General features: G+C 43.6%; 1 protein-coding gene across 1 annotated transcript in view; it reads left to right on the forward strand.

The window, feature by feature from the left end:
• Positions 1-3,675, forward strand: part of LAMA1 (laminin subunit alpha 1) — a 189,988-nt gene extending 186,313 nt beyond the window's left edge. Inside the window, exons 62-63 of the mRNA XM_060200707.1 lie at positions 1,887-2,109; positions 3,306-3,675. Coding sequence (XP_060056690.1) covers positions 1,887-2,109; positions 3,306-3,466 — 384 coding nt within the window. The 3' untranslated portion in view covers positions 3,467-3,675. The remainder of the gene's footprint in view (positions 1-1,886; positions 2,110-3,305) is intronic.
• Positions 3,676-14,384: the final 10,709 nt, after the last annotated feature.

A 14,384-nucleotide genomic window follows, 5' to 3' on the forward strand; every position in this document is an offset into this window, starting at 1 on the left:
ACCATTTTTGCTAAGGTTTGAGATGCTCTATCTTCCTGAGAAGAAAAGGAACAAGTCTGGATTCTCTAGATGACCTTGAACGCATCTGTGTGTTTCCAGCTTTTCTCTGCTTTCTCCTCACTGAGCTCTTGCCTTCCCCCTCTAACTGCCCTCGCCCACTCTTAGTTCATTTGCATGTTGAAACGAAACTGCTTCAACCACGTACCAACGCCTCAGTAGAGACACTGTGGCCTGTGTTCTTTCTCATTTGCACTGCAGAACAGTTCTGAGCATTTGTGGATCTACTTGTACATTTTCATAGGACATCAAAAAAAAATGTTATCAGAAGTATAATCATTGCCAAACAGTTTTTTCATTTCTTTTACTTGTGATTAATAGTGGGCGACAAGGTTGTAAGATCAAGGCTGTCTCGTTCCATGTCACACATCTGCTGCCAGAGTTCTGTGTCCCACCCTCCCACCTCCCAAAGATCACCACCAGAGTTCTCACCGGTCTTGGAAACAATTTGCTCACTTCTTTTTTCTGCAAATTCATGTGTATTCATTCTCTAGACTCCACGGATGAGTGAAACTACCCAGTTGTTGTCCTTCGATTCTTATTTTGCTAAACATAATCACCTCCAGTTCTATTCGTTTTCCCCCCAGAGGACACAGAATTAATAGTCTTTTTTGACTGAAGAGTAGTATCCCATGGAATATATATCCCATAGCTTCCTTTTTCATTTTCTATAAGAGATTGAGTCTTGACAGCACATGGGAGAATCATAACACTGGGGGGAAACTGGTGCTCTGCTGTCTGTCCGAGTGTGTGCCTTTCTGAAATAAAAGGAATGTGTGTCTTTCTGAAATAAAAGGAATGGAGAAGTTGGCCAGTGCGGCAGTGAAATCACACCATGAAATGAATAAGTAAATAAATCGAGAAGATCTAGAATGTAACCCTGAACCCGTATTTCAAACAGTCTCCCTGATGGCTGGGCATTATTTCCACTCCACAACTTTTGATAAATCCACTTTCTCTTTCTTCCCTTCTGTCTCTTTCTTTCTCCTCCTCCTCCACCTATTTGTGTATGTTTATTAGTTATTTATAAGATAATAAAGACAGAGTTATACACCACCACCAAAGTTCACACCACCCCCACAACAATGAAAACAGTTCTTGTAAGATCTTAGCTTAGATCTAAGATCTAATGGCCTAACTATATATTATTTCCAAGTTCCTGTGTTCTGATTCTCTAAATTCCATGTGAATAAAGTCTTCTGCTAGCTGCCCTTCACTTCCTTCCTTCCTTCACTAAACATCACCACCACCAGAGGAAATGTTTGCTGTTTTTTTTCAAAACACGAGCAACTTCTGCAAACTGACGTCTTCAGTAAACCCTCAACTCTTGAGGTTCAGAAAGTGAAGCACAGGAACTAGGTGGCAATGCATCCAGTGGGACATGCATGTCACAGTGCACAAGGACCCAGGTTCAAGCCCTGGGTCCCCCCCTACGGGGTGGGGGGGAGGGGGAAGCTTCACACGTAGTGAAGCAGTGTTGCAGGTATCTCTCTATTCCTCCCCCCCCACCCCAGTTTCTGTTTATTCAAAATAAATAAATAAATGTTCTTTGAAAATGAAGCACCGACTCGAAGCTACGATCCTGAAATAGTTCTTCAGGGTCTTCAGGAGCCTTTGTCCTTTTTGGGATTTGGGGGGATTTGGTTAGCCTAAGAGACTTTTCTTTATTTTTTTTCTCACATACCATTGCTGTTCTTGCATGGTTTACCCTCCTGTCTCAGCAGAATGATGGGACTTTGTCCATTCCCGGAGCATTATGTATTATTGGCCGTGTCTCTTAAATGTGGGGGGAGAAGAATTAACCAGGATATTTTTTTGTGTCCGTTCAGTTCATGTTCCATGTTAACAATGGTGCCGGCAGGATAACGGCCACATATGAGCCCAAAGCGACTAGCACTGTCTGCGATGGGAAGTGGCACACACTCCAAGCTAGCAAAAGCAAGCACCGTTTGCTTCTGGCTGTTGATGGGAATGTCGTTTACGCTGAGAACCCTCACATACAGTCCACCTCAGTAGATACCAACAATCCCATTTATGTGGGTGGCTATCCTGGTAAGTATGGATGTCTGTTCATTCACATTCCAGGGGCATTGTCACTGGACCAAGCTTTATTCTGATGGATATAGACCAGGAATTGAGAAAAGGATATGGCTTAGATGACAGGCTTCTATCATTTTTTATTTTCTAATTTATGTAAAACCTGTTTCAAGTACCTAGATTCTGGGGGGAAAATTAGTGTAAATACATAAAATTGATCGTAGCTAAGACGCTGAGGACATTAGCTGTGAAGTGAGGTAAATGGGATGGCTTCACTGAAGAGTGTCATCTTGAGTGATCTCAGGGCAGGGGATCCTTTTAGGGTCAATAATTATTGTAGAGGACAAACATATGCCTTAACAATTTCTTGCAAGAAACTATTGAAAATAGTAAAATAAGCATCTTCTAGGACTTGTAAGTTGCAACTGTGCCTTAAAATGATCCTATATAAAGCTTTCAGTGAATCCTGTTATTCACTGAAGTCACATGTAGAAAAAAAATCCCCTAATTTTGATATAAAAAAGCACTTGCAATTGTTTTTGTTCTGCTTGTGTTACCTAAATCGTTTTCTAAAGTGAAGCACAGGGATGACAGTGGTATATCCAGCTGAGCACACATTACAGTGTGCAAGGACCTGGGTTCAAGTCCTCCCCCCCAACCCCTACTTCCCTCCACCTGCAGGAGAAAAGCTTCATGGGTGGTGAAGCAGAGCTTCTGATCTCTCTCTCTCCCCCTCATTATCTCCTTTCCTCAATTTCTCTCTGTCTATATTCAATAAATAAATAAATAACATAAACTAAACTGGAGGGTTAAGGAATAGCGCAATGATTATGCAAAAGACTTTCATGCCTGAGGCTCTGAGGTCTTGGGTTCAATCTCTAGCACCATGATAAACCAGAGCTGAGTGTTTGTGTCTTTCTCTCTGTATTTCTTATTAATACAAAATAAATAAAACACTAAAAAAAACTGGGGAGAGGTACTTAGTAAAAATTTGTGTTAAAAATTAAGGCGGGGGAGATAGCATAATGGTTATGCAAAGAGATTCTCATGCCTGAGGCGCCAAAGTCCCAGGTTCAATCCCCCATACCACCATAAACCAGAGCTGAGCAGTGTTCTGGTGTTTCTCCCTCTCTCTCCCTCCCTCTCCCCCCTCTCTCTCTAAAATGTTTTTTAATTAAGTGTAATTGATCTTTCTTCCTCCCTCTATACAGCTGACGTAAAACAGAATTGCCTGAGCAGCCAGATCTCATTCAGAGGCTGTTTGAGGAACCTCACTCTCATCAAGGGCCCACAGGTTCAACTCTACGACTTCAGCAGTGCGTTTGACTTACGAGGCGTTTTCCCCCACTCTTGTCCTGGGGCTGCATCTTAAATATCAGCGGAATGCCTCCATTGGGATTCAGCACTTGTATTCTGAGCAGAACTGGCTGTTTTTGTGGACTTGAGACCTTTTCAATCCAGATTTAATCTCAGGTCCCTTCCAGGATAAAGCTTCATGTTCATGTTAAACTAAAACCACCCTGTGGACAACAGACACCTCTATTATATAGTTTTAAATGTAAAATAAATTCACTGAATCTCTTCTTTTTTTTACTGAATCTTTGTACATTTGGCTTTCTACTAATTACTTGATGTTATTTTATTCGAGGTTCTAAAAGCATAAAATACTTGGCCCCGGTAATGGCCCACCTGGTTGAGTGCACACATTAGCATGCAGGAGGACCCAGGTACAAGGTTCTCATCCCCCATATGTAGGGGGGAAGCTTCACAAGTAAGGAGAGGTGCTAGGTGTCACCCCTTCTCTCTGCCTCTCTTCCCCTTTGCCGCCCATTTCTGTCTCTTACTTTCGATCAAAAGGAAAGAGACAAGGGAAATGGCCACCAAGGGATGGAGGAGTCCTGCTACAGGTACTGAGCCCCAGCAATAGCCCTAGTGACAGAAATCAAGTAAAAATATCTATACATAATTATAAACGACTGCCGAGAGCACAAGTACCATCATGTCCACCAAAATGTCGGCTCAGGTTTCTGTTGAATAGTAGACAAGCAATGCTACTGGCTATGTTCCAGCAGAGGGCGCTGTCAGCAAACTAAACCTTTAAACTTGGAAGCCATGGGGAGTAAGAGGCAGTTAACAGAGGGTGTTGGAAAGGGTACCACTAGTTAGCTCACTAGTTAGCCCTCTTTCTGTGTTCATGTTGTTTGCCATCCCTCGGACAGTTTACTTGATGAAATACTTTTTCTGGGAGAATGTATGAAAAATCAAAAGAGAGAAAATTAGAAGCCACAGATAGATGTGTGTGTATATATATATATATATATATATATATATGTATGTATCCCTTTTCGTGAATTAAGCCATTTTTAGAGCAGGACTTTGGAAGTCGCATCAGGTTTCTACTTTAGTTCTACTGTGTGACTGCTACCACACGGACTTCAGAAGCATGATTCCATCCTGCAAATGCCTACTGGAGAGCAGCTTCAGGCTCTCTTAGCAGTGACGTCCTTTTCCAGTGTGGGAGGTGACAAATTCAATTTCAGTCTGTGCGAGATGTTAATAAGCAAGGAAGGTGCCTGTGGTCCTAGTCCCTGTCCCTCCTTTATGCCTTTCTCATCCGTTTGAACCTTGTTTCAATCTGCACCTCTTGACTGCGGTCTATGAAATGTGTCCCCCCCCCCCAGATACAGATCTCGGGGAAGATATTGGAGAGAGGTAGCTGCCCACTGTGAAGTGGTTATCCTGCACAGCCTGTCAAGTTAGGGTACACAGACTTCTTCAAGCAGAAGGCACTTTCTGGGAAGCAGGACTACGGAAGGGACATTTGCCTGTTTAGCCATGGAAATACACAGGAGGCCCGTCACTGAGATGATGGTGGTCCTTCTGTTCGTGTCTCTGTTCATGTCTCCTGTTTATTTACCTTGCTTCCTCCACCTCCTGTCCTATTTCCCTCCTTTCTATTTCCCCTCAACATTTATTAACAGATCTAGAGCAGAATTGGGGCCTTTTGTGGCGATAACTTCACAAAGGTATATATCAAACGGAAAAGGGGTGAGACAGAGGTTCTCAGAAACAAAGGGCTGTACTCGGAGATGAGTGACAGCTGAGGTACACCACTCGTGTGTCTGAGTTTAAAAAAAAAATGTTTAGGGGGTCGGGCGGTGGCGCAGCGGGTTAAGTGCAGGTGGCGCAAAGTGCAAGGACCAGCGTAAGGATCCCGGTTTGAACCCCCGGCTCCCCACCTGCAGGGGAGTCGCTTCACAGGCGGTGAAGCAGGTCTGCAGGTGTCTATCTTTCTCTCCTCCTCTCTGTCTTCCCCTCCTCTCTCCATTTCTCTCTGTCCTATCCAGCAACAAAGCAACGTCAACAATGGCAATAATAACCGCAACGAGGCTGCAACAACTAGGGCAACAAAAAGGGGGAAAAATGGCCTCCAGGAGCCGTGGATTAATGGTGCAGGCACTGAGCCCAGCAATAACCCTGGAGGAGAAAAAATAAATAAATAAATAAATAAATAAATAAAGCCACCTGAGTCACAGGTACAGGCATGTGTGGCATATGGACAGAAAGGGGATGAGGAGGAGCCAGGCGGTAGCGCACCTGGTTGAGCACACACATTACAGGGCACAAGGACCCAGGTTCAAGCCCCTGGTTCCCACCTGCAGAGGGAAAGATCCATGAGCAGTGAAGCAGGGCTGCGGGTGTCTCTCTGTCTCTCCCTATCACCCCCTTCCCTCTCAGTTTCTCTCTGTCTCTATCCAATAACAAATAAAAATATTTAAGATAGAAAAGAAAGGGGGTGAGGGAGGGAGAATTAAAAACTGGTGCTCTGAGACAGCTGGCACCAAATTGAGAGACTGGCGGCTGAGGTGAACCACTTCCAGTTCCAAGTTTATGCAAAAAAAAAAAAAATGTTGCAAAGAAAAAAATTCACCTAAATACTCAACTAATTTACAGCTGTGACTTCTTGAATTTTCAAAGTACATGTACTGTGGCTGGGGATACGAACACCCATGTCCAGCAGAGAAGCAAATACAGAAGCCAAAATGCCCACCTTCTGCACCCCATAAAGAATTTTGGCCCATGGTCCCAGTGGGGAGAAATGATTAGGACAGACCAGAGGGGCAGGGGTAGATAGCAGAATGGTTATGCAAAGAGATTCTCATGCCTCAGGCTCTGAAATCCCAGGTTCAATCCCCTGTACAGCCAGACCTGATCAGTGCTCTGATAAAAAAATTAAATAAAATAAAAATAATAAAACTTAAGAAGATGATTAGAAGACTCTGAATTCCCAACTCCATCAGGACCCAGAGAGAGAAGGAAAAGGAAGGGCTTTCAGAAGTAGTAATAGGTGTGTGCCCCGACCAGCAGGGCGGTGAGCAGGGGCTAGGAACCCAATGAGACCTGAAATGATAGGGACAAGAGACACGAAGAACGAGAGCAAGTCAAGTTTCTGATCAAGCTCTAAATTTTATTGAGAATACAGGCATTATAAGGCTTTGGGGAAGGAGAGGGAATGCTGGAGGAGGGGAAGGGGGAGCAAACTTCAAAGAGGAATGTTCCTTGCAACAAATGGCAGGAACCAAACTGTGTGTTGACTCACTTGTGTTGACTCACTTGATTACTGATAAATGGTTTACCTAAGGGGAAATGGCCTGCCCAGGGCGGAATTAACATTTGTCTTGAGGGGTTCCGTTGTCTCAAAGCTTATCATCTATAAAGCAGAGAAATGGCTCCTGGCAGGTGTAGGAGTTACTTAGGAAGAGGAGGAAAGACCATAGGGGAAAAAAGGGGGCTAATATATATAAATATAGGCAGTTATAGTCAACCCATATCTAACCTCAGGAGAACTGCTGTAGCTTCCCGTGGAGGAACTGGGGATACAGAACTCTGGTGGTGGGAATGGTGCAGAATTATACCCCTGCTATATAATTTTGTAAATGTGTTGCTGATAAAAGTTTTAAAACACAGAAAATGGGGGGGGGGGGCTGGGTAGTGACGCACCTGTAAGCACACAAAGAACTGTGCTCAAGGACCAGGGTTCGAGCCTCTGCTCCCTACCTGCAGGTGGTCTGTTTCATGAGTGGCGAACCAAGCCTGTAGGTGTCTCTCTTTCTCTCCCTCGCTCTATCTCCTTGTCCTCTCTCAGTTTGTCTCTGTCGTACCTAATAAAAACCTGAAAGGAAAAAAAATGGAAGTCATGGCTGCCAGGAACAGTAGTGCTGGTGCCAAGCCCCAGTGATAATCTTGGTAGCAATAAAAAAATTTTTTAAGTATATATACTGTTTGATACCTAATTATCAACTACTAAACCACAAATTCCTATGTGAATATTGAAAAGCTGTGGTTTCAGGGCCAGGCGGTGGTGCGCCTGGTGAAGTGCTCACACTGCAGTGTGCAAGGACCCAGGTTCAAGCCCCTGGTCCCCACCTGCAAGGGGGAAGCTTCATGAGTGGTGAAGCAAGTCTGCAGGTGTCTCTCTGCCTCTCTCCTCTATCTCCTCCTTCCCTCTCAATTTCTCTCTGTCGCTATCCAATAATTAAATAAATAACTTTTAAAAACAGAAAAGCTGTGGTTTCTGTTTACATAATTATTAGAATTTCATAATCACAAAATAGTAAAGTTTATAAGCTTGTTTTAATCAAAGTCATTATGTGCATCAAGCATTACATCATAACTTAATTTCCATTTATGTGTTCAAGATCTAAATGTGATTGTTCATAATGAATAAAAACAGTAAAACTTTTGATTAAAAAATGAGGGATTTCTCCCTGTTAGGTGTCCAGAGGAGAACAGTTAGGAAAAGGGCATCATTTTATTAATTGTTGGATAGAGACAGAAATTGAGAGGGAAGAAGGAGATAGAAAGACAGACACGGGGACTGGGCAGTAGCGCAGCAGGTTAAGCGCACATGGCACAAAGCACAAGGACTGGCGTAGGGATCTGGGTTCGGGCCCCCGGCTCCCCACCTGCAGGGGAGTCGCTTCATAGGCGGTGAAGCAGGTCTGCGGGTGTCTGTCTTTCCCTTCTCTCTCTGTCTTCCCCTCCTCTCTCAATGTCTCTCTGTCCTACCCAACAACAACAACATTAATGACAACAATAACAATAATGGTAACAACAAGGGAAACAAAAAGGGAAAAACAGCCTCCAGGAGGAGTGGATTCGTAGTGCAGGCACCGAGCCCCAGTGATAACCCTGGAGGCAAAAAGGAAGGAAGGAAGGAAGGAAGGAAGGAAGGAAGGAAGGAAGGAAGGAAGGAAAAGAGAAAAGAAAAAAGAAAACTGAAAAGAAACGAAAAGAAAAGAAAAGAAAAGAAAAGAAAAGAAAAGAAAAGAAAAGAAAAGAAAAGAAAAGACACATGCAGCCCTGCTTCACCACTTGGAAAGCTTGCCCCCTGCTGGTGGGGACCCAGGGCTTGAACCTAGGTCCTTGCTCACTGTGATGTGCGCATTGAACCAGGTGCACCACGGCCTGGCCCTTTCTCTTCCCTCTATCTCCCTCTCCCCTCTCAATTTCTCTATCCTATCAAATAAAATGGGGGGGGGGAATAATTAAGGAAAACTAGCCACTGGGAGCAGTAGTTACTTAGTGTATCACTGAGCACCAGCAAAAACCCTTTCTCTCCCCCCTCTGTTTTTGCTTCCTTTCTCAGCAATGGAAAAAATAGCCGTTTTACCCAAGCAGGCATACTGTATGATGTTTTTGTTTGTTTTATTTTGTTTCTGCCTCCAGGATTATCGCTGGGGCTCAGTACCCCCACTGCTACCCTACAAATCTCAGTACCCCTACAAATCCACTGCTCCTGTGGCCAGTTTTTTTTTTTTTTTTTTTTTTTCCTGTTTTTTGGATAGGACAGAGAGGAACTGAGAGGGAAGGGGAAGATAGAGAGGGAGAGAGAAAGACGCCAGCAGACCTGCTTCACCTCTTGCGAAGCGACTCCCCCCCCCTCCCCCTACCCCCCGCCTCCCTTGCAGGTGCAGAGCCAGGGGCTCAAACCAGGATCCTTGAGCTTCACACTATGTGCGCTTAACCCAATGCGCTACAGTCCGGCCCTCATTATGTCATTATTTTTGGTCAGTGTGCTGGGGCGAGTAGGAAGCGTCTAGAAAATGCCAAGGTCAGATGTGCTATTTCAGTAACAAATTAAAAGAATAATAATAATAATAATAAATACCTAGGTCTGCGTAAAAAGATGAGTAGATTACAAAAGTGAAGGGGTAACTTTTAGGAATGATGGGACTGCTTGATTGCAATAGATTTCTAAGTGTGTACGTACACTGAAAGCAACCTTTTTAGAGATCTGCATATATATAGCAAAATCCATTAAAAATGGGATCTCAGAGGCAGGACAGTAGCTCACTCAGTTAAACACACATATTACACCAAGCTCAGGGTCCTGGATTTGAGCCTCCGGCTCCACACTCGCGAGGGGGTGGGGGTCTGCAGCTGTGTCTTTCTCTCTATCTCCCTCCTCTCAATTTCTCTGTCCTATCTAATAAAAATTACAAAGGGAAAAAAAATGACCACCAGCAGCGGTCGATTCATAGTGCCTGGCTACGGAAGAAGGGCAAACACTAGAAGAAGAAGTGCTGGCACCAAACCATAGCGATAACCCTAAAGGCAATAAAAATAAATTAAATTAAAAAGGGGGGGTGGTGGCCGGGCGCAGCGCGGCGGGTTAAGCGCTTAACCCGCTGCACGTGGAGTGAAGTGCAAGGACCTGCGTAAGGATCCGGGTTCGAGCCCGTGCTCCCCACCTGCAGGCAAAAAAGAAAAAAAATTATTTTTTCAGACAAGCACTAGTTGAAGAACTTCATTACCCCTAAACCAGAACTACAGGATAAACTAAAAGGTATTTATAAAATTAAAATACAGAAGGGGTTAAGCGCACGTGGCACAAAGCACAAGGACCAGCGGAAGGATCCCGGTTCGAACCCCGGCTCCCCACCTGCAGGGGAGTCGCTTCATGGGCGGTGAAGCAGGTCTGCAGGTGTCTGTCTTTCTCTCTCTCTCTCTCTGTCTTCCCCTCCTCTCTCCATTGCTCTCTGTCCTATCCGGCAGCGACGACATCAACAACAACAATGACTGCAACAACAGAACAACAAGGGCAACAAAAGGGGAAATAAATAATAATAATTTTAAAAGAGAAAGAATTATTCGTTAATCGATCAATAGGCCCTAGCAGTAGCTATCCCAGGGAAAGGACCGCAAGGGTTAACCGCAGGAGGCGAGTGTGCGTGCTGCTTAAATACTCAGTGGGCATTCTCTCACTGGAAAGTAACACACAGTTCTTGATGTTAGTTGCCTATTTTTCTCTCACCAATATGATTTTAAGGGATTAAAAGCTCATTTCAGGTAACCAATCACTGCTGTTTTTGATACTATACATCTTCATCAAGATAGTTTTAGTCTTTGAATACTAAAATTCCATTTTACTTGTGACGAACCTGCTGAAGACATGCAGTGTGTGTGTGTGTGTGTGTGTGTGTGTGTGTGTGTGTGTGTGTTGTCAAATAAATTACAAAGCTTTTTTTTTACTTCTAATTTCAATGTGGAAACTCCACAGATTTTCAATTATGAATTTATTTTTGTTTTTCCTGTTTTTTACTTAGATTCCCATCTGTGTCTAATGTTGAAATTATAACTTAGATTTTAAACTATTCCAAACAATTTTAAAAGTAGTCACAACACGGCCGGGTGGTGGCACACCTGGTTAAGTGCCCATGGTACTAAGCACCAGGATACATGCAACCATCCAGTTCCGGCCGGGCTCCCCACCTGCAGGGGAGTCACTTCACAAGCGGTGAAGCAGGTCTACAGGTGTCTGTCTTTCTCTCCCCCTCTCTATCTCTTTCTCCTCTCTCAATTTCTCTCTGTCCTATCCAATGAAAAGGAAAGAAAAAAGGGAAAAGAGAGAAAGAGGCCATCAGAAGTGGTGGATTCCTAGTGCTGCCACTAAGTTCCAGCAACGGGACGGAAAAAAAATTAAATCCATAGTCCTGACTTCTCTTTCAAAATATAATTATTAGGGGCCAGGCGGTGGTGCACCTGTTTAAGTGCGGACATTACCATACACAAGGACCCAGGTTCAAGCCTCTGGTCCCCACCTGCAGGGGGGAAGCTTCATGAGTGGCTAGGTTGAGGTATCGGTGTCCCGCTCTCTATCTCCCCCTCCCTTCTCAATTTCTCTCTTTCTCTAACCAATAATAAATAAATAAAATTTGAAAAATTAGAGGCTGGGCAGTAGCGCACCAGGTTAGGCACACATAGTGCAAAGTGCAGGGACCGGCATAAGGATCCCAGTTTGAGCCCCCGGCTCCCCTTCTGCAGGGGGGTCGCTTCACAGGCGGTGAAGCAGGTCTGCAGGTGTCTGTCTCCCTCTATTTCCCCCTTCTCTGTTTCTCTCTGTGTCCTATCCAACAACAACAATAACAGCAACAACAGCAATAACCTAAGAATCAAAAACTTGTTTTGTTTAAAAAGTGATCTAATTATTGTTGATATCTAAGTATTTATTTAGATGTATCATCCATCCTTCTAACTCACTGTTAACATTCCTATACCGTCTTTCCACCTAGACCACTCTGATTCCTCTACTGATGGATGTCACCAATCTGATTGTCTAAATTCATTGTCAATTTTCCCATTGTTAGGAACTTCAGACTTAATGTTCATTATCAAATCAGTCACTCAGTATACTGCTCTTTCAGAATATTTGTTGCATTCCCAATTTTATTTCCATTTGTTAGCTTGTACTTTTTTATATTCATTCAATATTAAAAATAAATATTGTGTCATTATATGAAAGGTACTATCAGTCTTCTGGGCATGAGGCAGTGAACAGAGCAGACGAAGTCTTGTCTTCTTGAGTTCATCTGTCCTACTGACCACTTTGGTATCAGTTTCTTTCAGCTTAATGACTTTGGGCACCAGCTCACACAGCTAAAGTACTTCTTAGAGTGTTTGAGTATATCACTAAGCCTCCTCCAGTCCCTCAGGGGGCTTTATGAGACAAACTCCACTCTCCTAGATTTACGGTCCCCTTACAACCTGTTTAGGAGAGAGCTCCTGGGCTCTCTTAATCCTCTGCCCCAGCTGAAAATAGGCCCTTTGCTCACCATGAATGTCATGGCTTATTCTCACCTAATTATTTTGACTGTTCTATTTCTTCACCTACAATTTATTCCTCTCATCCCTCTGCAGGTGAAATTCTAAATGCTCTCTCTGCTGTAGTCTCTTCCCAGTTCATTTCTGTGAACAGACATCTCTTCTGTTTCTGAATCATTACATCACATATAACTGGAAAGGAACGGTGGCTTACTTTAGGGCATCTCTTATAGTGAAAGTCTCTTTACCAGTTACATTTGTACTTATGTTTACATGGCTGGGTTTTCCTCAAAGCTAAGTATAGCAGTAGTTGATGCAGTATACCCAATTATAAGAATTTGAAATGAGTGGTCCAGGAGGTGGCGCAGTGGCTAAGGCACTAGACTCTCAAGCATGAGGTCCTGAGTTCAATCCCCATCAGCATATGTACCAGACTGATGTCTGGTTCTCTCTCTTCCTCCCATCTTTCTCATTAATAAATAAATAAAATCTAAAAAAAAAAAATAAGAATTTGAAATGACTACCTTTTTAAGATGTTTCATCTTCAGGGCTGGGCGCTAGCACAGTGGGTTAAGCACACATGGCCTGAAGTGCAAGGACTAGCTTAAAGTTCCCAGTTCGAGCCCCCAGCTCCCCACATGCAGGGGGGTCACTTCACAGGTGGTAAAGCAGGTCTGCAGGTGTCTACCTTTCTCTCCCACTCTGTCTCCCTTTCCTTCTCAATTTCCCTCTGTCCTGTCCAACAACATCATCAATGGCAACAATTACAATAATGACAACAAGGGCAACAAAGTGGGAAAAAATGGCCTCCGGGAGCAGTGGATTCATAGCGCTGGCACTGAGCCCCAGCAATGAAACCTCGAGGCAAAAAAACAAAACAAAACAAAACAAAGCAAAAACAGCCCAGCCCTTATGAATATTGAGCAAAAATTCTCAATAAAATACTAGCAAACTATATACAACTGTATATTAAAATGTAAGGTCCATACAATATGACCAAATAGGATTTATTCCTGGAATGCAAGGATGGCCCAATACAAGAGTTAATCAACATTCTACATCAAATTACCAGACTGAAGGACAACAAACATAATGTCATCTCACAAAATTTCATTCTTGTCATGGCTGATTGTACATGTTGTTTTGAATTAGCTATGGTGTGACCAGACTCAAACATTATTCTGATGTTTCCGTGAGGTTATTCTTGAATGAAACTAACACAAAGTGGGTAGCTTCTAGGTTGCTGAACACATGGTGGTTTTGGAAAAGTGGAAATCTTGGAGAGCACTTAGAAGCTCTGAATTCCTTCCCACTTCCTCGTCCTGTGCATCTGTCCCTGAGTTATATTTCTGTAACAGCAGAGTCTAAATAATAAACTTCTGATGCTAGCTCCAGAATTTCTCTGCGCTTAAAGGAGAAAAGCTTGACAAATGTAAAAGATAGAGAGTGGGAGGCTTTAGGAGTGAGAGGAAATTCTGAATATTTAAATGTTAAACACCATATGGATAGAAAGATCCATGTTAAAACCGTAAGTGAGCCCTCAGAAGAAACAGATGCCCATGCCAAATACATGACGGGTGTATTTATTACTGGCCACTTTCTACCTGTTTCTTAGTGATACCAATATAGAAAAGAGGTCATGTCTAGATGAGGTTATTAGTTTGAAAGCAGCTTCGAGCCAGTGCTCCTGGGGAGAATTGTTTGCACGGCAGCAAGGCCTTGGCAGTTTTCTCAGGAAGTCTCACAGACCTGCTGACACTGATCCTCAGACTGCAGGTGAGTATCACCACAGAGGACACCTGTAAAGACTGCTGAGTCGAGTTGAGAAAACAGTAGCAGGTTCCGATGGATGTCTTAAGTTAGATCCCAATCCGCTATGTCCTAAGCCCAGAAATCTATCACCAGGCACACGATAGAAATAATTTTTCACAACTCACGTACAGTCTCTCATTAAAAAAAAAAAAAAAAAAGGGAGTTGGACGGTAGTGCATGTGGCGCCAAGCGCAAGGACCGGTGGTATAAGGATCCCGGTTCGAGCCCCGGCTCCCCACCTGCAGGGGGGTCACTTCACAGGTGGTGAAGCAGGTCTGCAGGTGTCTTTCTCTCCCTGTCTTCCCCTCCTCTCTCCATTTCTCTCTGTCCTATCTAACGACAATGACGACGACAATAATAGCTACAACAACAAT

The sequence above is a fragment of the Erinaceus europaeus genome, chromosome 10 (assembly GCF_950295315.1).
Source record: "Erinaceus europaeus chromosome 10, mEriEur2.1, whole genome shotgun sequence".
Lineage (NCBI taxonomy): Eukaryota > Metazoa > Chordata > Mammalia > Eulipotyphla > Erinaceidae > Erinaceus > Erinaceus europaeus.